At 44.4% G+C, this 24761-nt stretch overlaps 1 protein-coding gene across 1 annotated transcript in view; it reads left to right on the top strand.

Moving 5' to 3' along the window:
- Window positions 1-21418, top strand: part of LOC109901063 (catenin alpha-2-like) — a 651970-nt gene extending 630552 nt beyond the window's left edge. The window contains exons 17-18 of the mRNA XM_020497062.2: window positions 15247-15381; window positions 19242-21418. Coding sequence (XP_020352651.2) covers window positions 15247-15381; window positions 19242-19529 — 423 coding nt within the window. The 3' untranslated portion in view covers window positions 19530-21418. The remainder of the gene's footprint in view (window positions 1-15246; window positions 15382-19241) is intronic.
- The last annotated feature ends 3343 nt before the right edge of the window (window positions 21419-24761 follow it).

Here is a 24761-nt window from a genome sequence, read left to right as displayed (position 1 = left end):
GGACGCAACCTTAGTGGGTTTGTTTGTGGGCAGCAATGGATCTGGGCACAGTGGGCTGTCTTGGCGCGGTGCTGTCCGTCCCAATGGGACTTCCTTGTACTGTGAGAGGAGCAGGGAGCTAGGGGCTTTGTCTGTGTCTTTAATCTAATTAGCGGCGCTGAGGTGTTGCATCCATTCATTATCAGATGAGTACCCTCTCCAAAACGCGCTGACAGTCTATTTTCAATATCGAATCAATCAAAGCGGCTGCTCCTCCTGGCTGGGGAAGATAAAGGGAGAACGGGGTAGAGAGGTGTGTGTGTGTGTGTGTGTGTGTGTGTGTCTGTCTATCTGGGTTTGTTAGTACTTAATAGTAGCACTTCAGGTAATACATGATCTGCCTCTTCATTTTCATCCGTCCTGAATAAGCTGTGAGAATTAGCCTCATGTAGCCTCATGCACAAAGACTTGTTGATTCATTAGGACTCTGTGTTCTTCTTCCTGGTGTTGTCAGAACTACTGTGTGTAATACTCAGAGAGACCTGCGCTATTACAATCAGTCTGATGACATTAAAATGAAGAGGACGTTAGTGCAGCAGTGGTGGCTGGTGGCACTTTATATCAGAGGATGACTCATAGTAATGGCTGCGATAGAATACATGGAAGAGTATTAAACACATGGTTTCCTTGTGTTTGACACCATAGCATTCACTCACCAGTATCCTATGTAGTGCAGACGGCAGAGCAGTGTGTGTGTGTGTGTGTGTGTGTGTGTTTGTGCATGCCTGCGTGCGTGCGTGCGTGCGTGTGCCATATTTGAAGAAACACACAGAGCTGCTGGCTAGTGTGTTGTTGAACCGTGGCCCCCGACCGCTCACTCTGCAAGCAGGGCTGGGTTGGAGTCAGGCGGTGAATATCTGTCATATAGCAAATCACTGACAGCCTACCCTCGGACTGAATCAACAAACGCTGAAACTGAGCAGGTGGCTTGCCATTTTTAATTTCGCCTTTAAACGATTCTTTGACTGGTGTTTGCTGAATATTCACAGCCTTCTGTTGCCCTCCTCTCATGCTAGATGATGAGTGTGCGTGTGAAATGGCACCCTATTCCTTATATGCAGTAGTGCACTACTTTGACCAGAGCTTTATGGGAACCCATTAGGCTCTGGTCAAAAGTAGTGCACTATATAAGGAATAGGGTGCCATTTTGGATGAACCCTCATTCTGCAATGTTATGCTGCTCAGCAAGAGGGGCCTGATTTTCTCCCAATTTAAACAGGGATTTGTTTTAAGAGTATTTCTGTGTGGAGCAATGTGAAACACACATCATCCAGGTACAACATACCGTAAATGTGTGTTAGCATATTCAAACATTTAAGAGTTTGCTTTTATCGCCGAATAGAAGGATTATTTGATCTTGAGTTTCTCTGGCAAGCCACTGTGTTTTTCAGATCTAGTCTAATTCCAAACTGCCTTTCATAATATAACCTACGACAAATAACTGTCGTACTTTTTATGCCTTGTTTTTCAAGAGGACAAGTATTTTGCATTCACACATTGCTGTACCATTAACCTGTGGCTGACGGACGCAGTCAGGCGTGACAGGGTGATTGAAGCGCGCGCCTGTGTGTGTGTGTGTGTGTGTGTGTGTGAGATTGAAGCTTTGCGGTGCCACAGTAGGACAGGTCTCTCAAGTAGCAACCCTTATTGACACGCTCCACATCAAACCCTATTGAAGAGCATGGGAAGAGCAGTCTGTCAGTCTGACTGTTCTGCGAGATGGATGGGAGATTGAGGGGGAGGTGTGTGTGTGTATGAGAGAGAGAGAGATAGTCGGGGGGAGGGGGGAGGGGGAGTCTTAAAGGGAAATTTAATTGCGGTTCTATTGTACCGTGTATGTCCATTAATATGTTATTAACATCTCATATGTGTCACAAACGTGACTAGCTTGACTTGTGGTGGTATTGACAATGCTCTGATATTGTCAGAATCTATCACCGGATTGTACTGTACTGGACAACACCTGTAAAACGAAACCTGATGTTGCTAGCTAGCCACCGGCAGCAAAACAACCTACTCGTTTGTCATCTACCATCCTGAGTCCTGGTCCGCCGCTGCTTGGTGGTCTCGCACTTATTTTTCTCACTGTTTCAATGCGTATTTCTGCGCCAATAAATAGGACTGTATGGTCCTATGTAAAAGAACATCAGCAAATGTTTCGTAATCCAGCTCTTCTTGGAAAGGGGAATCAGAAAGCAGCCATGGTGGCTAATAGACCGTGCATGGTAACATAGCTCCGGTGAACCTGTAAACTAGTACAGTACCTCACCCATTTTTAGAAAGCCTGCCTTCGAGGGTGGGAACAAGGAAGTATGGCCCCCCAGATAGGAACACCGTTGAGACTAGTCCAACGGCTCTATTGAACAAGGACAACTATATCTACTCGCTGCCAGCGTGATCGGTGAAACACAAAGGCCAGAATAATTGCGACAAAACATGACTCATTCATTTTTTGATCATACAGCAGGCTCAATCAACCAATGACACCATTGGTTACTGTATAATTATGTCTGAAACAACTGTCATCACTCATGATTCTGTAAGTAGACTGGAATTACAGTAGTGTCTAGTGCTGAAATGTCCCTTTAAATATTCTGCTAAGAGAAGCACGTGACATGGAATTACCTCAAGGCAGCTCGCACCATTTCACCACAGAGTAAAGAATAGGAGGATGGAGGGGTGCCTCTTTCTCATCGTCTCTCACTATTCTCCTTTTGCTGTCATCTCTTTCCCTCTAATCTTCATCTGCTTATTTCTCTCTCTCTCTTTACTCTCTGTGTCTTTCTTCCACCCCCTCTCTCTTGTTCTCTCTCTTTCTTCCTCCGCTGGGGGTTTTCTTAAAACATGAAGCCCACGGCGTACCAGCAGCTCAGGCCTATGCGTAGTCCAGGGAAACTTGCCAAATGTTCTACCTGCTGGGAACCCGCTGTGCTACTGCCTACCATAGAGATGGGAGGACATTGTACAGTCGTGGTCAAAAGTTTTGTGAATGACACAAATATTAATTCTCACAAAGTCTGCTGCCTCAGTTTATATGGTGGCAATTTGCATATACTCCAGAAAGTTATGAAGAGTGATCAGATGAATTGCAATTAATTGCAAAGTCCCTCTTTGCTATGCAAATGAACTGAATCCCCCCCAAAACATTTCCACTGCATTTCAGCCCTGCCACAAAAGGACCTGCTGACATCATGTCAGTGATACTCTCGCTAACACAGGTGTGAGTGTTGACGAGGACAAGGCTGGAGATCACTCTGTCATGCTGATTGAGTTCTAATAACAGACTGGAAGCTTCAAAAGGAGGGTGGTGCTTAGAATCATTGTTATTCCTCTGTGAAACATGGTTTCCTGCACGGAAACATGTGCCGTCATCATTGCTTTGCACAAAAAGGGATTCACAGGCAACGATATTGCTGCCAGTAAGATTGCACCTAAATCAACCATTTATCAGATCATCAAGAACTTCAAGGAGAGCGGTTCAATTGTTGTTAAGAAGGCTTCAGGGCGCCCAAGAAAGTTCAGCAAGCGCCAGGACCGTCTCCTAAAGTTGATTCAGCTGCGGGATCGGGGCACCACCTGTACAAAGCTTGCTCAGGAATGGCAGCAGGCAGGTGTGAGTGCATCTGCACGCACAGTGAGGCAAAGACTTTTGGAGGATGGCCTGGTGTCAAGAAGGGCAGCAAAGAAGCCACTTCTCTCCAGGAAAAACATCAGGGACAGACTGATATTCTGCAAAAGGTACAGGGATTGGACTGCTGAGGACTGGGGTAAAGTCATTTTCTCTGATGAATCCCCTTTCGAATTGTTTGGGGCATCCGGAAAAAAGCTTGTCCGGAGAAGACAAGGTGAGCGCTACCATCAGTTCTGTGTCATGCTAACAGTAAAGCATCCTGAGGCCATTCATGTGTGGGGTTGCTTCTCAGCCAAGGGAGTGGACTCACTCACAATTTTACCTAAGAACACAGCCATGAATAAAGAATGGTACCAACACATCCTCCGAGAGCAACTTCTCCCAACCATCCAGGAACAGTTTGGTAACGAACAATGCCTTTTCCAGCATGATGGAGCACCTTGCCATAAGGCAAAAGTGATAACTAGGAACAAAACATCAATATTTTGGGTCCATGGCCAGGAAACTTCCCAGACCTTAAACCCATTGAGAACTTGTGGTCAATCCTAAAGAGGCGGGCGGACAAACAAAAACCCACTAATTCTGACAAACTCCAAGTATTGATTATGCAAGAATGGGCTGCCATCAGTCAGGATGTGGTCCAGAAGTTAATTGACAGTATGCCAGGGAGGATTGCAGAGGTCTTGAAAAAGAAGGGTCAACACTGCAAACATTGACTCTTTGCATCAACTTCATGTGGGACGCTTGTGGAAGGCAACTCAATAAAAGCCTTTGACACTTATGAAATGCTTATCATTATACTTCAGTATTCTATAGTAACATCTGACAAAAATATCTAAAGACACTGAAGCAGCAAACTTTGTGAAAATTAATATTTTTGTCATTCTCAAAGTTTTTGGTCACGACTGTATGTATCCAAAATTTAACCCTAATCCCTATTTAGTGCATTTCTTTCGACTAGGGCCCATAGGGTTATGGGTCAAAAGCAGTGAACTCTACAGGGAATAGGGTGCCATTTAGAATGCAGACTTGGTCAGGTGGGGTTGAAGACAACTCAAGGCATGGTCATTTACTAGGACCCCCTGCCAGACGCCATAAATGGCCATTGTCAGGAGACCACGGAATCACAGAGAGAGTGCACTATGTAGAGAATAGGGAAGCATTAGGGGGTACAGATTAGGAGAATACTGACATTGATTATAATATGGATGTAAAAAGTCATTATTCATATTTGTGTTGCCGCTCTATCCAAGTACAGTTGAAGTCGGAAGTTTACATACACCTTAGCCAAATACATTTAAACTCAGTTTTTCACAATTCCTGACATTTAATCCTTGTAATGTAATCCTCCTTAATGCCCTGTCAGTTAGGATCACCACTTTATTTTAAGAATGTGAAATGTCAGAATAATAGTAGAGATAATGATTTATTTCAGCTTTAATTTCTTTCATCACATTCCCAGTGGGTCAGAAGTTTACATGCACTCAATTAGTGTTTGGTAGCATTGCCTTTAAATTGTTTAACTTGGGTCAAATATTTTGGGTTGCCTTCCACAAGCGTCCCACAATAAGTTGGGTGAATTTTGGCCCATTCCTCCTGACAGAGCTGGTGTAACTGAGTCAGGCTTTTAAGGCCTCCTTGCTCGCACACACTTTTTCAGTTCTGCCCACAAATTATCTATGGGATTTAGGCAGTGGTGGGCCTGGGGCCTAGGCCTTCAGTGAAGTCCTACACAGTCCCACCCGAATTAATCAACCTCTTATTACCATCATTATGGTGCCATGGCTCTAGACACTATACATTTAGACAGAAACGCAGTATAACCAGGTGTTGCGTCACCTTGAAATTGACATTTTTATTCAGTGAATTGCAGGGGAAGAGTACAATACCTTTTCATTGTGTAGCTTCGTTGCCCTGCGCGCTTGTTCGTTGAGCTGTAGATCCACTCGGGTGTCCCCAAAAGTTTTCAAAAGCACCATTGCTTGTAAGTGCCCAGCCGTACTTTGGTGTCTCGTTGCTGCCTTGGTTAGACAACTCAAGTTTGCAAAGCCAGTGTGGCTCCAAACACCAAATCGATCACTTGCAAATAATAGGCATTCCCAGCAGTACAGTTTGCAGTGCTTCTCGGAGCCTGTGAGCCATTGATAGCGCTCGTAGTTGGAACTTTGAAAGTGGCGAACGAACCCCTTTCCCGCCTGTGACAGGCTTTGTAGCGTCGGCGTCGACCTATCCTGACAATGTCTAACTTTTCTTGAAAAGATTATCTTGAGAATGGCGTTATAATTATATCCTCGACCAAATCGATATCTTCTCCTTCCACCATTGTGGGTTGAAAAAACAGCTTAGTAGTATGCAAATTAATTTGTTTATCAAATTCAGGTTCCTAGTTCTGAGATTCTGCATAGACCTGCCCATATAGGACCTGCCTTTCAATATTGGTAATCCAATCAAAAGACGTGCACGCACTACGCCTGCTAGCTGGCTCCTGTGTAACACTGGAGCCAGCCAGCAGGTGTACAATAGCCAACTCTAAAGCTGATTGGTTGACACTAAATTGTAATTTCCATTCACTTTAAGCTACAAGCGCCCGCACTGTTGATTCTGAAGGCCTGAGGGCAGATTTTAGACCCCTGGCAACACATGATGGCTGAATATGATTGGATAAAAGATCTAACATAAAGACCAGCCCTCCAAATCTCAACCTGGGGATGGAAGCAGTGCAACCAAGAGGAAAGCTATGAAATGAAGAGTATAACTCTTACTCTGGGGAATAATTTAATACATATTTGTGAGAAAATATATTAAAAAATATATATATTCTGATGATGTTTAGGCCAGCAGAGAAGGCCTTGCTGGCCCTGACGGCCCACCACTGGATTTAGGTCAGGGCTTTGTGATGGCCACTCCAATACCTTTACTTTGTTGTCCATAAGCTGTTTTGCTACAACTAGTATGCTTGGGGTCATTGTCCATTTGGAAGACCCATTTGCAAGCAAGCTTTAACTTCCTGACTGATGTCTTGAGATGTTGCTTCAATATATCCGCATAATTTTCTTTCATCATGATGCCATCTATTTTGTGAAGTGCACCAGTCACTCCTGGTGCAAAGCACCCCCACAACACGATGCTGCCACCCCCGTGCTTCACGTTTGGGATGGTGTTCTTCGGCTTGCAAGCCTCCCCCTTTTTCCTCCAAACGTAACGATGGTCATTATGGCCAAACAGTTAAATTTTTGGTTCATCAGACCAGAGGACATTTCTCCAAAAAGTTTGATCTTTGTCCCCATGTGCAGTTACAAACCGTAGTCTGGCTTTTTTTAATGGTGGTTTTGGAGCAGTGGCTTCTTCCTTGCTGGTTATGTCGATATAGGACTCGTTTTACTGTGGATATAGATCATTTTGTACCTGTTTCCTCCAGCATCTTCACAAGGTCCTTTGCTGTTGTTCTGGGATTGATTTGTACTTTTCGCACCAAAGTACGTTCATCTCTAGGAGACAGAACGCGTCTCCATCCTGAGTGGTATGACAGCTGTGTGGTCCCATGGTGTTGATACTTGCGTACTATTGTTTGTACAGATGAACGTGGTACCTTCAGGCATTTGGAAATTTCTCCCAAGGATGAACCAGACTTGTGGAGGTCTACCATTTTTTCTGAGGTCTTGGCTGATTTCTTTTGATTTCACAGGATGTCAAGCAAAGAGTTTGAAGGTAGGCCTTGAAATACATCCACAGGTAAACCTCCAATTGACTCAAATGATGTCAATTAGCCTATCAGAAGCTTCTAAAGCCATGACATAATTTTCTGTAATTTTCCAAGCTGTTTAAAGGCACTGTCAACTTAGTGTATGTAGACGTTTGACCCACTGGAATTGTGATACAGTGAATTATAAGTGAAATAATCTGTCTGTTAACAATTGTTGGAAAAATTACTTGCGTCCTAACTTACCTGCCAAAACTAAGAAATGTGTGGAGTGGTTGAAAAACAAGTTTTAATGACTCCAACATAAGTTTATGTAAACTTCCGACTTCAAATGTATTTATTGTATTAGATTGTGTCCTTATGGGCCCTGGTCAAAAGTAATGCACTAAATAGGGAATAGGGTGCCATTTGTGAAGCAGCCAGAGTCATGGGCAGAGCTCTGTTTTTTTCCACCTGCCTGATTAGAAATGCAACACACCATCAATATAGAGGTGTGATTTAGTGATGCTTTTGTGTTTGTGTGTGGGTTCTGACAGAGCTTTGCCCCCTGGTTTAATAACAGAAGTCCTGCTGCTGAGTCACCCATGCAGAGAGGCTGATTTATTTCAGGTCTAATTATGCAAAAACAAAATGGCTTCTTCCTTCCTATTGAAATAGAAGTTTCCACTAGCCTTCAATCCAAACTGGATAGAGTGCAATAGATCAGTTTTGTTTCCAAGCTGGAATTCCACTCTAGAGAAGAAGAGAGGAATTCTAGCCTGTAATCCAAACTGAATAGCAATATGGTTTCACTACATTCAGTTTGTATTTCAGGCTAGAATTCCTCTGTGGAAGGAAGGTTTGGAAAGAGAGAAATTCCAATTCCTAAATATTGTTCTGTTTCACAATATTCCGTTTGGATTCCAGGCTAGAATTCATCCTCCCCAATCAGTGGCAGGAAAGAGAGGGAGCGAGTTAGAGGGAGGGAGAGAATGAAGCTGCCTGCTTTCCTTGGCGGCCTTGGCAAGGTAATGGTCCGTGCTGTTTATTTACACCAGGAGGGAATCTGCTGAGGAGATGGCCGATTAGTCAGGCAACCATATTGTCATCTGCCTGCCTGAACCGGGCTGGCCAGGAGCAGGGAGAAACTCGTGGTTTTCTGGTGTGATGGAGAAAGGGGGTTGTGTGTGTTTCCAAGTGTTTGTATACAGCGTGTGTGTGTGTTTGGTTTGCGTGTGTTAGTGGAATTAGTGGTAATGCTAGCCAGGAGTGGCGGTGGGTGCAGTAATCATGTCCTAGGAGCTGCTTCCACTTTCTGCCTCACTGGCTGCAAGATCAGCATGCAGCACTGCATGAACACAGCTTTAAGGGGCATTGGTGCGTGTGTGTCTTGTAACCCATTGTGTTTGCGGAATCTGACCCCCGTGAGATCATTAACGTAACTGAAATTCTCATTTTTAAAAGCTCATTCTGTTTGATCATACCCAAATAATGTTGTTGACTCATCCTACTTGAAGTTGTGTCCAAAGCATATTAAAGAAGAAAAAAACCCTGTAAATCCCTATCTCAAACACGTTTTTGCACAGTTTCAAAAAACGCTTGACATTTGCTTGGATAATGGCATCATCCTCTTTGGCTGAGACAGGCCCCTTGGTAATTGGTCCAGCAGCTTTCTCCAAATTCTCTGGTGGGGAGACATGGCCGTGTCCGAATACCAATACTAGCGTACAACATACTTAAACTGCATCCTATGTACTCACCGTCGCATACTATTTAGCATGTACTGTTTCAGTAAAAAGTGTGCAGTATGCTACGGCCACAACACAGTAGCAGGTATGCAGGTGGGTTTTTCTCAATTCAACAGACATGCATCACATTAACCAGTCTGATAATATCTCATTTCCAATTTGATACATTTACCTATACCCAGGCTGGTTGTAGGCAGACTATCAGATTCAACCTATACCATAGCCCCATACAGCCTTTATTACAAATTGGAGATTGAAGACAAAAACAGATCAGTTGGTTCCATTTGAACATATTTATTAGTAAAGTACTGCAACGTACTGTATGTAAATGATATCAAATAGCCTAGTACACACACTAAAACATTTCACATGTTCAAATCAAAAGGCTATTGCACCGAAACGTGGAATGTCGGCTGCATCGCACATTCAGAACCGCTGGACAGCAGCATAATAAATGAAAGCACTGATCATTGGGAACGAGATCAGAATGACTGCTAAGGCTTGATCCATCAATTAAATACTTAAATAGGAAGCAATCCGTATGTTCAAATCAAAATGCCTGATTAACATGACATCATAGCTACTCAACTACCTCTTTCCCAACTGTATTTAATTTTTATTTATTTATTTATTTTGCTCCTTTGCACCCCATTATTTTTTATTTCTACTTTGCACATTCTTCCATTGCAAAACTACCATTCCAGTATTTTACTTGCTATATTGTATTTACTTTGCCATCATGGCCTTTTTTGCCTTTACCTCCCTTCTCACCTCATTTGCTCACATTGTATATAGACTTGTTTATACTGCATTATTGACTGTATGTTTGTTTTTACTCCATGTGTAACTCTGTGTCGTTTTATCTGTCGAACTGCTTTGCTTTATCTTGGCCAGGTCGCAATTGTAAATGAGAACTTGTTCTCAACTTGCCTACCTGGTTAAATAAAGGTCAAATAAATAAATAAATAAATAGCGCAGCCACATCCTCCCCGGTGCCGACACATTCACAAGTCAATACATGGAAGTTTGAATGACACTGAGGGGCAACGTCGACGTACCCTTGAGCAGGGCGTTAACCCTGGTTGCTTCTGTGGGTCGCTCTGGATGGGAGTCTGTTAGATGATTGAATGAAATGTAAATGTTGAGCAGCTTCACTGCAAGTAGATTGTATGTTTTAAATTTCTCTTTAAAAAAAAAAATATATAAAAAAAGATGGTTTTAGTATTTAGTTTAAAAGCTCTGATGAAGGCCAAGAGAACAAGAAAGCCTATTCAATGAGAAGTTATTTTTCAAAGATGTAGCCTACGATGCAATACTTCATTTTAAGGAGAACAAGAACTACTCAGCCTACATTTGAACACCACCTCAGAAGCTTCTCTATGTGGCAACTTCCCAATTAAGTAGCCAAGTTTTGTTGTTTGGCTACTTGAAGAGAACTATCGCCTATCGCTCGCAGCCCACCTCGTCCAATGCATTGTGGGAAAGTATGCATAAAAAAAAGTGTGCATCAAATTCCACTAGATTTAGAGACGAAATGAGTATAACATCCTGGCATTTAAATCATACCCCATTTTCTAAACTTCACATAACTATAATACATTCTATTTCTACATACTGAGAATGTGTCATGTGTTATTGGTTCATTTTGATATCACAGACCCCATATCTGATTATCAGCTGTTGCCAAAGTATGACATCCAGGCATTTAAAGTAGACCTGATTTTTTTTTAAATGTCACATACTATGAAACTAAATTTCTTTCAAACTCAAATGGCCTACTATTTAGGACACGCGTATGGGTATTTGAACACGGGATCGGGAATGCACAGCACACTCACCCCTGTTGTTTCTAACAGGCCAAGCAGGGGCACAGAAAAGCTGATTTTTTAACGTCCTTAATCATAAAAATAAAAAAAATTCTAGTTCATATTTCATAATAAATCTGGAACACTGGACAGATACTTTAAACGACTGCTGTGTCCATTTTGTTTATTTATTCAACAGTTATAGCATTGATTATAATATCTCTGATCAATGTGATCTGCACATTGACTCGGCACCTGTACTCCTTATACAGTATATAGCCACATTATTGTTATTTCTTTGTTACTAATTCGTTTTTTATTTAGCAATTTTTTATATTGTTGGTTAAGGGCTTGTAAGGAAGCTTTTCACAGTAAAGTCTACACCTGTTGTATTTGGCGCACGTGACAAATAAAGTTGGATTTGATCTTTGAAAGACGCCAAGTCATTATTTACTGTACTTTTAAGTATACTGAACAGAATTGTAGTGGGTGCGTGTTGGTGGCAGGAAGTCAGGCGCAGGAGAACAAAGAAATAACTAATTTGGTATAAACAGAGTCGTTTAATAAGTGCTGACCAAACTCCAAAAAAACAAAATATATAAAATAACAATAGTTGGTACAAAACCCGTCGAAGACCAACACATACTAGGACAATCACATACAATCAAACAATCTGCGACAAGGACGTGAGAGGAAACGGAGGGTTAAATACACGATATGTAATCGATGGGATTGGAACCAGGTGTGAAGGAAGACGAGACAAAACCAATGGAAAATGAAAAATGGATCAGTGGCGGCTAGAAGGTCGGTGACGTCGACCGCCGAACACCGCCCGAACAAGGAGAGACTTCGGCGGAAGACGAGACAAAACCAATGCAAAATGATAAATGGATCAGTGGCGGCTAGAAGGTCGGTGACGTCGACCGCCGAACACCGCCCGAACAAGGAGAGACTTCGGCGGAAGACGAGACAAAACCAATGGAAAATGATAAATGGATCAGTGGCGGCTAGAAGGTCGGTGACGTCGACCGCCGAACACCGCCCGAACAAGGAGAGACTTCGGCGGGAGACGAGACAAAACCAATGGAAAATGATAAATGGATCAGTGGCGGCTAGAAGGTCGGTGACGTCGACCGCCGAACACCGCCCGAACAAGGAGAGACTTCGGCGGAAGACGAGACAAAACCAATGGAAAATGATAAATGGATCAGTGGCGGCTAGAAGGTCGGTGACGTCGACCGCCGAACACCGCCCGAACAAGGAGAGACTTCGGCGGAAGACGAGACAAAACCAATGGAAAATGATAAATGGATCAGTGGCGGCTAGAAGGTCGGTGACGTCGACCGCCGAACACCGCCCGAACAAGGAGAGACTTCGGCGGAAGACGAGACAAAACCAATGGAAAATGATAAATGGATCAGTGGCGGCTAGAAGGTCGGTGACGTCGACCGCCGAACACCGCCCGAACAAGGAGAGACTTTGGCGGAAGACGAGACAAAACCAATGGAAAATGATAAATGGATCAGTGGCGGCTAGAAGGTCGGTGACGTCGACCGCCGAACACCGCCCGAACAAGGAGAGACTTCGGCGGAAGACGAGACAAAACCAATGGAAAATGATAAATGGATCAGTGGCGGCTAGAAGGTCGGTGACGTCGACCGCCGAACACCGCCCGAACAAGGAGAGACTTCGGCGGAAGACGAGACAAAACCAATGGAAAATGATAAATGGATCAGTGGCGGCTAGAAGGTCGGTGACGTCGACCGCCGAACACCGCCCGAACAAGGAGAGACTTCGGCGGAAGACGAGACAAAACCAATGGAAAATGATAAATGGATCAGTGGCGGCTAGAAGGTCGGTGACGTCGACCGCCGAACACCGCCCGAACAAGGAGAGACTTTGGCGGAAGACGAGACAAAACCAATGGAAAATGATAAATGGATCAGTGGCGGCTAGAAGGTCGGTGACGTCGACCGCCGAACACCGCCCGAACAAGGAGAGACTTTGGCGGAAGACGTGACAAATAAATATGAAACGCAACATGGAACAATTACAGTTCATATAAACAAATCAGATCATTTAAATAAATCCATTAGGCCCTAATCTTTGATTAGAGATAGCTTTTAAAAAATGTAGGGGGCATTGATCAGAAAACCAGTCAGTATCTGGTGTGACCACCATTTGCCTCATGCAGCGTGACACATCTCCTTTGCATTGATCAGGCTGTTGATTGTGGCTTGTGGAATGTTGTCCCACTCCTCTTCATAGGCTGTGCGAAGTTGCTGGATATTGGCGAGAACTGTAATAGCTGTAGTACACGTTGATCCAGAGCATCCCAAACATGCTCAACAGTTGACATGTCTGGTGAGTATGCAAGCCATGGAAGAACTGAGACATTTTCAGCTTCCAGGAATTGTGTACAGTTCCTTGAGACATGGGGCTGTGCATTATCATGCTGAAACATGAGGTGATCCTGACAGAAGAATGGCACAACAATGGGCCTCAGGGTCTCGTCATGTTATCTCTGTCCATTCCAATTGCCATCGATAAAATGCAATTGGGTTCGTTGTCTGTAGCTTATGCCTGTCCATACCAATAACCCCACCGCCACCATGGGGCACTCTGCTCACAATGCTAACATCAGCAAACCGCTCGCCCACACAACGCCATACACGTGGTCTGTGGCTGTAAGGCCAGTTGGACGTACTGCCAAATTCTCTAAAAGTACGTTGGAGACGGCTTATGGTAGAGACATTAACATTAAATTATCTGGCAACAACTCTGGTGGATATCTCTACAGTCAGCATGCCAATTGCATGCTCCCCCAACATCTGTGGCAGTGTGTTGTGTGTTAAAACTGCACATTTTAGAGTGGCCTTTTATTGTACCCAATACAAGGTGCATCTGTGTAATGGTCATGCGGTTTAATCAGCTTATTGATATGCCACACCTGTTAGGTGGATGGAATACCTTGGCAATTGAGAAATGCTCACCAACAGGGAAGGAATCAAATTTGTGCACAACATTTGAGAGAAATAAGCTTTTTGTGTGTATGAACATTTATGTGATATTTTATTTCAGCTCATGAAACATGGGATCAACACTTTACATGTTGCGTATTTATTTTGGTTCAGTGTATCATGTGAACAAAAAAATGCATCCCAAATGGCAGCCTATTCCCTATATTGACCAGATTTGCCCTGGTTAAAATAGTGCACTATGCAGGGATTATGGTGCCGTTTGGGACACAGCCACAAACGCATTCATTTGTTGTGCAAACAGGACAACTGTGCATCTGTGACCATTAGTGCTGCACCACGAGTACTTCGAGTCCATCGTTACTAGTCTGCCTCACACCCTTACTTACTTACTCAAGTGTGGGCGGACAAGCCCACTAAAGCACAATTAAACTGGCAACAAAAAAACAAGTGTGGAAAGGGAACACATTGGGACAATCTAAACACTGGATTTACCACTCGAGGGGAATAGGTAGAGATGGGTGGTGTTCATGAAGAAGACGGAACGAAACAGGGAGGCACTACTGAATAAGAAATGCACATTTGTGTCTTCCAATGCTAAATGTGTGAAAACATTGCAAGCCCAAATTAACATGGTCCCTTAGCTAGCTTTTTCGGCCAATTAACTTGGCTTTCCCAATGTATCCTAGCCCCCCTAAAGACAAGGAAGTGAGCCCTGTGTGAATGTATCCCTTCCCTTCAACTCTATACATGATGCCTGAATGTTGTAGTTAGGACCATTTACTGTTAATGGTTGAGAAAAAAGGTGCCTGTACAAAACGGTGCCCGGGAGCGTTTTAAAACCAAAGTAGCAAACGCACCATTCTTTCATTACCCACCAGGAAACTTGTGGGCCGTTGCAATTTTCGCTGCATGACGTCCAGAACATATTACAGCTACTTTGTGTGCATTTACAAGTGGGACTGAAAAGCCTTTGTCCCGATCCCTCTCAGTGCCTGTGCCTCAAATGGCACCCTATTCCCAAATGGTCCCGTGGGCACTGGTGTAAAGAAGTGCACTATATAGTGAATAGGGTTACCTCAGTATATACTAGAGGTAGACTCATATGGCTTCTCACAATAGAGGGCCCGGAAAGGACTTGCTAATTGCCCCTGCTATTTCGATGATTGGGTTGTTTTTCTGCTGTAGGAATGAGTACAGTGGAGAAATGACATGCCATTAGTAAAGAAAATAGTGCACAATCATTTTATAAACTACTTCTGATGTACAAAACAAGACTATTTCTTAACCCTGCTTCTTAACACATTTTTCAGCTATTTTCCCTGTTTTTAAACTCACCATGTTTCTGCGTGTGTGCATGTCTCAGTGCCCTGACTCGGCCTGCAAGCAGGACCTGCTGGCCTACCTGCAGAGAATCGCCCTGTACTGCCACCAGCTCAACATCTGTAGCAAGGTCAAGGCCGAGGTCCAGAACCTGGGAGGAGAGCTCATCGTCTCTGGGGTAAGTCTCACCACACAACACCCTAAGATGGTACAGTCAAGGCTCTGGGTCTCCGTCAATAGTTGTATTCAGGTGCATAAAGCACTGGTGAGCAGCAATGTTCTGTCTGTGGGTCTCATTCCTTTATCTCAATAGTTACAAGGGACCTTCCCTAGGCATCCTCCCTCCTCGTTTCTTACAATTCCTCTCAAAGGGCATTGGAGGAGTTCTGAGGGAGAGCCTTGGATCCTCTCATTCAATGCACTTTGAGAGGAATTGATTAAACAACAATGGAGGAAGCAAGGATTTGAACGCTAGTAACGTTTTCAGACAGCTCTAGTCTGTTCTCTACCAGCGCTTGTCTGATAACACAGGACAGATGATGGCAGCGTTATGGTGGATACTAACTACTGAACTGCTTAGACGCATGTCAGTTAGTTTCAACTTTAAATGGTATTTTAAGCTAACGCTGAACAGGTGGAAATTAAATGCATGCCAAATCTCAAATCCACCCCACTATGCACTTGTGGGGTGAATCTCAATCATGTCACTTGGCATCCTTCCCTTGTCCACTTGTCTTGATCGAGAGGGGAAAGAAAGCTAGTTGATACTGTTGATTTACACCCCATTTCTAGGAAATTGTATGGGGTTTTGGAAAGGACTTTATCCTTAGGCTCTAGTATAAAATGCCGGCTGCCAAAAAGACCACCTTTCAGAGAGACTCAGAGTTTGATCTTTTTTTACTGCAATTACCCTATGATTTTACATAACATTATAACATTTCAAAATTATTACACAATAAATGTGGCAGTATATTGTCCAATGGCAGTATAAACATTAATGGATAATATTGTAGCAATCCTTGCCATACTGAGCCACGTTCTCACCAGTCAACCCTATTGGTGCGATGCGTAGGATGTTTGTCGCCTTTCACGCCAGCAACCCGGGTTCGCTTCCTTGCCCTGCCATTTTGCTACAATATGCTAAAAGCTCAAATGATGCCAATCAATAGAGCAGTCATCAAATGTTATTGGTTGTGTACACCTACACTACATGGCCAAAGGTATGTGGACACCCCTTCAGAGCAGCGACCGTGGACCATCTGCTGCTGTCTCCCTCTCTCCGCTGAGACTAATGTCGTGTTCAAAACAACTGAGAACTCGGAAATCTCCGACTTCCCAACTTCAGTGCGTTCAAGGGAATTCTGTTAAAAAAACGCGATCTGACTGGGAAAAATTATCCATCTCAGAATTCCAAGTTGGAAACTCTGGCATCTTTCTAGAGTTCTGACTTTCCGACCTGAAGATCACCAATGTCATGATTGGACCTCGTTTTTTTGAGGGGGGATTTCCTAGCTGTCTTGAATGCACCGTGACCATCAGAAGCATGTACCATCAGTCAAGTAAAATAAAAAAAAGCAATTATTTGAAAATTAATTGAAAATTACCATCACAATAAGCAAAGCCAAGTGTAGGCTGGAGTGGTGTAAAGCTCGACACCACTGGATACTCTGGAGCAGTGGAAACGCATTCGCTTCACCATCTGGCAGTCCAACGGCCGAATCTGTGGTTTGGCGGATGCCAGGAGAACGCTACCTGCCTGAATGCATAGTGCCAACTGTAAAGTTTGGTGGTGGAGGAATAATGGTATGGGGCTGTTTTTCATGGTTTGGACCCCTTAGTTCCAGTGAAGGGAAATCTTAACGCTAACAGCATACAAGTACAATGACATTCTAGACTATTCTGTGGTTCCAACTTTGTGGCAACGGTTTAGGGAAGGCCCTTTCCTGTTTCAGCATGACAATGCCCCCATGCACAAAGTGAGGTCCATACAGAAATGATTTGTCAAGATCGGTGTGGAAACTCTTCTCAACCCCATTGAACACCTGTGGGCCTAATTGGAATGCCGATTGCAAGCCTGGCCTAATAGCCCAACAGAACTGCCCAACCTCACTAATGCTCTTGTGGCTGAATGGAAGTCCCTGCAACAATGTTCCAACATCTAGTAGAAAGACTTCCTAGCAGCAAAGGGCCAACCAACTTCATGTGATTTTGGAATGAGATGTTCAACGAGGAGGTGTCCACGTACTTTTGGTCATGTAGTGTATTTTCGCGCACGTCCCTCCATTAAACAGGCTCACTGATTTCTCGGAATTGTTCAGTTCACGAATTGTAAAAATGTCCACAGTCATCTGTTGAAATAGACCTCCTATTCTGATTGTCATATTATGGCGAGAAACACTCAGGTCCTCGAGTAAACACTCCTCTCGATCGTTGTTTTGCAAAACTGTCATTCTCTCTTTCCCTTTGCGGTGCCAACCCCAACCCAGGGAGTCCTCAACACAACTGACAAGCGTTGAAAAATATGGCCCTCGCTACACGACACCTACTTTTTTTCCCCCAGACACTTCTTAATTAGCAGTTGGTGGAGGTCAGGTGTACCTCTCTTCTCTCCCTGCGTTTTGTTTGGCTGACATTTAGAGGCTGCGGCTGGCCCCCCTACCCCCTTGCCCCCCCACCCCGAGAAGGGAGTCAACCGCTAGAATTAATTGGCTCCGAACTCCAGCTGGTCACTATAAAAAGGTTAGCAGCACGGTGGGTGCCCCTGATACCCCGAATTATGCTTAAAATACCAAGTAATATGCAGCCATTTAATCCCGACAAGATGAGCTGAAACTCTATGGGCACTACATCTGAAATGGCACCCTATTTTGACCAGCACAAAATGAGTTCACTATCACAGGCTCTGGTCGAAAGTAGTGCGCTATATAGGGAACAGGATGCCATTGGTGACATAACCATGTTCTTTTGGACACCGCTTTCTCTTAATGAGGCTGTCATATCAGAGATGTGTTGGAGGCACAGCGGTCACTCTGACCCTGTCTAGCTACTCAGGGCTCTGATAAGACGAGTGAGGGACCTGCTATCGCCCTGCGGGGGAGGCCAGAGACAGAGATCTCACCTCTGTACTGTAAGAACCGCTGGCTTGATAAAGCCTTCTTCAGTGAGAGCTCTTTGCCGCAGGCAGTCCTTGTTATCTTGCAGCGTGACATGGGATGTCTGAAAGACTCTGAAGAAAGGGGTGCATCTCAATACCCTTTCATTGAAGAAATAACAGGTCTCCAATTGGTTGGTTAGTATTAATGCTTACACCTGCCCAATAGATATGCTCCATTGAAGTCCTGAAATAAATCCTATTGGTTGGATTATTGCTTATTGCTCACCTATCCAATCACTTAGAGCTTCCCCCCCCTTCGTCCCACCTCTCCCCCCCCTCTCCTTCTTCCCACCTCTCCCTCCCCTCTCCTTCTTCTCACCTCTCCCTCCCCTCTCCTTCTTCCCACCTCTCCCCCTCCTCTCCTCTCCTTCTTCTCACCTCTCCCTCCCCTCTCCTTCTTCCCACCTCTCCCCCTCCTCTCCCCCTCCTCTCCCCCTTCCTCCCCTCTCCTTCTTCTCACCTCTCCCTCCCCTCTCCTTCTTCCCACCTCTCCCCCTCCTCTCCCCCTCCTCTCCCCCTTCCTCCCCTCTCCTTCTTCTCACCTCTCCCTCCCCTCTCCTTCTTCCCACCTCTCCCTCTCCTCTCCCCCCCTTCCTCCCCTCATGGGGTCTGCAGAATGTTGCATGCGCAGTTGATGATGCAGGTTTACGGTTGACCTGACCATTGCTTCCATTGCAGGTGTTATATATGTGACGGTTTATATGTGATGGTTTTTCACTTGTCCATTTTAATGTATAAAGCTGACCGAGTAAAAGCAGTTCCTATGTAACTACAATGTTGTTACCACAGTTCATAGTAGTGAAATAGGCGTATCCGTGCAACGTAAGATATGGTGTTGGTACAAGGTTCTTAACTTCTAAGTTGTCCTCTGTCTCTCTCCGTAGCTGGACAGCGCCACCTCCCTCATCCAGGCTGCCAAGAACTTGATGAATGCTGTGGTGCTCACAGTCAAAGCCAGCTACGTGGCGTCCACCAAGTACGCCAAGGTGTACGGCGCCGCCGCCGTCAACTCGCCTGTGGTCAGCTGGCGCATGAAGGCGCCCGAGAAGAAGCCCTTGGTGAAGCGGGAGAAGCCCGAGGAGTGCCAGACCCGCGTTCGACGGGGCTCGCAGAAGAAGCACATCTCGCCCGTCCAGGCCCTCAGCGAGTTCAAGGCCATGGACTCCTTCTAAAGATGTCCGCCGCCACGACGGATGTCACTGGAACCAAGAAAAACAACACCGACAACGAGAAGTTTAAGAAAACTCCCCTTCTTTCTTTGTGTTAATTTGTTTCTTTTGGTGAGACGAGAGTTATGCTGATAATAACACCGCCTCCTTTCTCCCTTTTGAGCGAAGGGTCGATGAAAAAAACCTACCCGGAGGACTTTGCTATCCCGCCACCTGTTCTGAACTACAGCTCCCATGAACACGTTGGGGCTTCTCGGCCAATGGGGAGCCAGCGTGCTCCCACCCATATTTATGACTATTATTACTACTGTAGCTTAACCGTGTGAGAGCCAAATGTGTGACACTAAAAACAAGAACTTACTTTAAAATAAAAGGGAGATAAAAAGTTCAAAACGAAACATAGCAGAAGAGGGGCACCTAAATGGCCGTCAATATTATTGCTATATCTTTACTATTGTGGTACTGACCGGCTGCTCGTACACACATTAACTGTCTGAATGGAAACGCTGAATGGCGCAGTAGTGAAATCACTGTAACAAGAGGATTGATCTATCACGGCTGATACACTTTGGCCGGCATTTTCGTGGTGCAAAAAGAGCTCAGGTTTGTGCAAAAATGACTGTAAACCTCGAAATAATCAGGCAGGGAGATGTAATTATTTCTTCGACAATGTGCATTATAAGGGAGACGATTGAACTAGAGTTTAGTTTACTGAGTAATGCATGTGCAGACCTGATGAAACGTTTCAACTTAAATCACACTGCCTGACTATGAAGAGGTTTATAGTATTACCCCCACAGATCTGTGCTTTTGTCAATATTCCCCTCCTAACTTAATCTTGTATGTTGTCCACGGTTTGAATGTTACCTTACCTGTAGAGCTAGGAATAACTTATATTTAAGGTAACTGAAAGTGTTTGGCATCCAAGTCATTTGTTTCCTGGTTCCTTCCCGACCCATAACGGCGTTCCTGAACGATGCACACACTTTATGGTCCTATGGTATTGCCTTTAAAAAAAATCAATTTCTCATGATGATATCACTAACTATATCGCAGCCTGATTGGATTATTGTGTAGAGTCTAATAGTAGACACGGAGAGGTATGACTAGTTGTGGTTTGCTCAGAGAACATAAGGCTGCGTTTAGACAGGCAGCCCAATTCAGATATTTTTTTTTACTACTTTGTCTTTCAATCAGTTCAGCTATCAAAAAGATCTGATGTGAAAGATCTGATGTGATTCAAAAGTGAAATTAGTGGAAAGATTATCAGAATTGGGGTGCCTGACTAAAATGAAGCCTTAGAGTCCTACATACATACATACATACAGGTAATTGCCAAAATAATGGAAATGTGAGTAAATTAAGGATATAACATATATTAAAAGCAGATGCTTCCACACAGGTGTAGTTATTGAGTTAATTAAGCAATTAACATCCCAGCATGCTTAGGCTCATGTATAAAAATGCTGGGCAGGCCATTATTTGGGCCACCTACCATGGCTCCCATAGAATGACAATACCATTCACACAGCATGAATGGCCATGGAATGGTTTGATGAGCATGAAAACGATGTAAACCATATGCTACGGCCGTCTGTCACCAGATCTCCACCCAATTGAACACTTATGGGAGATTCTGGAGTGGAGACAGCGTTTTCCACCACCGTCAACAAAACAGGAAATGATGGATTTGGGTTGCATCCCTCCAATATAGTTCCAGACACAGAATCTATGCTTAGGCACATTGAAACAGCTGTGGCTCGTGTTGGCCCACTGCCCTATTAACACACTTTATGTTGGCATTTCCTTTCTACTGGCAGTTACCTGTACATACATAAAAACAAGTACCTTTATATTCACTGTTCTCTAATAAACCCCTCAACTTGACTGACCACCCTCCACGCCTGTTTCTTCATCACTCACAAGCGCCTATATTTTTTTATATAGTACACCAGATATTATAATTATAAGGTGGGTATTCAATTCAATTTCAGATCATGGCTTTCCAGAATGTGATTGATTTGCACACTAGTGGAAACCTATTATCTGCAATTGCATGAATACCAGTCTAATTCTGCACAATTTTTACCCACCGTAGAATGTTACACGTTTCCTGGTTCCTTAGAGGGGCTAATACAAATGTATCTACAGTGGGGCAAAAAAGTATTTAGTCAGCCACCACTTGTGCAAGTTCTCCTTCTTAAAAAGAGGAGAGAGGCCTGTAATTTTCATCATAGGTACACTTCAACGATGACAGACAAAATGAGAAGGAAAAAAAATCCTGAAAATCACATTGTAGGATTTTTTATGAATTTATTTGCAAATTATGGTGGAAATGAAGTATTTGGTCACCTACAAACAAGCAAGATTTCTGGCTCTCACAGACCTGTAACTTCTTCTTTAAGAGGCTCCTCTGTCCTCCACTCGTTACCTGTATTAATGGCACCTGTTTGAACTTGTTATCAGTATAAAAGACACCTGTCCACAACCTCAAACAGTCACACTCCAAACTGCACTATGGCCAAGACCAAAGAGCTGTCAAAGGACACCAGAAACAAAATTGTAGACCTGCACCAGGCTGGGAAGACTGAATATGCAATAGGTAAGCAGCTTGGTTTGAAGTCATCAACTGTGGGAGCAATTATTAGGAAATGGAAGACATACAAGACCACTGATACTCTCCCTCGATCAGGGGCTCCACGCAAGATCTCACCCCGTGGGTTCAAAATTATCACAAGAACGGTGACCTAGTGAATGACCTGCAGAGAGCTGGGACCAAAGTAACAAAGCCTACCATCAGTAACACACTACGCCATCAGGGACTCAAATCCTGCAGTGCCAGACGTGTCCCCCTGCTTAAGCCGGTACATGTCCAGGCCCGTCTGAAGTTTGCTAGAGAGCATTTGGATGATCCAGAAGAAGATTGGGAGAATGTCATATGGTCAGATGAAACCAACATAGAACTTTTTGGTAAAAACTCAACTCGTCGTGTTTGGAGGACAAAGAATGCTGAGTTGCATCCAAAGATCACCATACCTACTGTGAAGCATGGGGGTGGAAACATCATGCTTTGGGGCTGTTGTTCTGCAAAGGAAACAGGACGACTGATCCGTGTAAAGGAAAGAATGAATGGGGCCATGTATCGTGAGATTTTGAGTGAAAACCTCCTTCCATCAGCAAGGGCATTGAAGATGAAACATGGCTGGGTCTTTCAGCATGACAATGATCCCAAACACACCGCCCGGGTAACGAAGGAGTGGCTTCGTAAGAAGCATTTCAAGGTCCTGGAGTGGCCTAGCCAGTCTCCAGATCTCAACCCCAAATCTTTGGAGGGAGTTGAAAGTCCGTGTTGCCCAGCAACAGCCCCAAAACATCACTGCTCTAGAGGAGATCTGCATGAAGGAATGGGCCAAAATACCAGCAACAGTGTGTGAAAACCTTGTGAAGACTTACCGAAAACGTTTGACCTCTGTCATTGCCAACAAAGGGTATATAACAAAGTAATGACCAAATACTTATTTTCCACCATAATTTGCAAATAAATTCATAAAAAATCCTACAATGTGATTTTCTGGATTTTGTCTGTCATAGTTGAAGTGTGATGAAAATTACAGGCCTCTCTCATCTTTGAGAGAGTGGGAGAACTTGCACAATTGGCGGCTGACTAAATACTTTTTTGCCCCACTGCATGCCAGGCAGTACACTATTTACCTTTGTAAGAGTTCAGATATTCATATTGCCTATTCAACTTTGTACTTGAAACTGAAAGAGGACCAGAAATCACAAATACCGACACTCACCATATCATTTCCCAGGATGGCCATGTCACAATTCTCCAGCCTTTTCTCAAAGAGTGCACATCGTGGATTTAACATGATAGGAAGTGTGCAAGTGCGCATTTTGGGAGCTGGGTGGAAAATTTGGACGTAGCCTTAAGAACAAATAAACAGGCTGTGTCCCGATCCTCTACCTTTCTCCCAATGTGTGCTCTGGTTCATCACAGACCTGAAAGGTACAGACTGGTGTAATACTCCCTGTATAATACCATGGGAGAATTTCAGTTGCATTTCCTTGATTCATGTGTCCTCTTTCCTCACCTGCTCATGAAAACCCATCGGGTGAGAAGGTCAGAGGGGCAGGACTTCTGACCCCATCCAATGGGTTTTGAGAAGGAGGCGAGAAGTTAAGAAAATCCAAATGAGATTCTCCCCAATGTTCACAATGTGTAAGCCCTGTGTCAGAAACATACAGACAGTGTACTGCAGACCGACATGGATTTGAAAAGAACAGAGTGGTGGAGGGAATATGGTGGAATACTCTAATACCAATAACACATAAGCTTCATGTAGCTCACTGCAACAAGCAAACAGACAGGGTAGTGCCGAATAAATCAAATCAAATCAAATGTATTTGTCACATACACTTGGTTAGCAGATGTTAATGCGAGAGTAGCGAAATGCTTGTGCTTCTAGTTCCGACAATGCAGTAATAACCAACGAGTAATCTAACCTAACAATTCCAAAACTACTACCTTATACACACAAGTGTAAAGGGATAAAGAATATGTACATAAAGACCCAGACCCTGAGCTCTGCTGTGTGAAGGCATCGGAGTCCATATCGAACAGATGAGCTCTCGTCAATTGCCATTAGAGAGGGAGAGAGGGAGCAGTGAAGAGACAGTAGGAGAGGGAGGGAGATAGGGAAGGAGAGAGGGAAGGAGAGAGGGAGGGAGATAGGGAAGGAGAGAGGGAGATGGAGCAGTGAAGAGACAGTAGGAGAGGGAAGGAGAGAGGGAAAGGGAAAGGGAGAGGGAGCAGTGAAGAGACAGTAGGAGAGGGAGGGAGATGGGGAAGGAGAGAGGGAGGGAGAGAGGGAAGGAGAGAGGGAAGGAGAGAGGGAGATGGAGCAGTGAAGAGACCAGTAGGAGAGGGAGGGAGAGAGGCAAGGAGAGAGGGAAGGAGAGAGGAAGATGGAGCAGTGAAGGGACAGTAGGAGAGGGAGGGAGAGAGGCAAGGAGAGAGGGAAGGAGAGAGGGAGATGGAGCAGTGAAGAGACAGTAGGAGAGGGAGGGAGAGAGGGAAGGAGAGAGGGAGAGGGAGCAGTGAAGGGACAGTAGGAGAGGGAGGGAGAGAGGGAGCAGTGAAGGGACAGTAAGAGAGGGAGGGAGAGAGGGAAGGAGGGAGGGAGAGGGAGCAGTAAAGGGACAGTAGGAGAGGGAGGGAGAGAGGGAGCA

The sequence above is a fragment of the Oncorhynchus kisutch genome, linkage group LG12, assembly GCF_002021735.2.
Source record: "Oncorhynchus kisutch isolate 150728-3 linkage group LG12, Okis_V2, whole genome shotgun sequence".
NCBI classification, from domain to species: Eukaryota; Metazoa; Chordata; class Actinopteri; order Salmoniformes; family Salmonidae; genus Oncorhynchus; species Oncorhynchus kisutch.
Note: the sequence above shows the minus strand (reverse complement) of the source record. Positions and strands in the feature narration are given on the sequence as shown.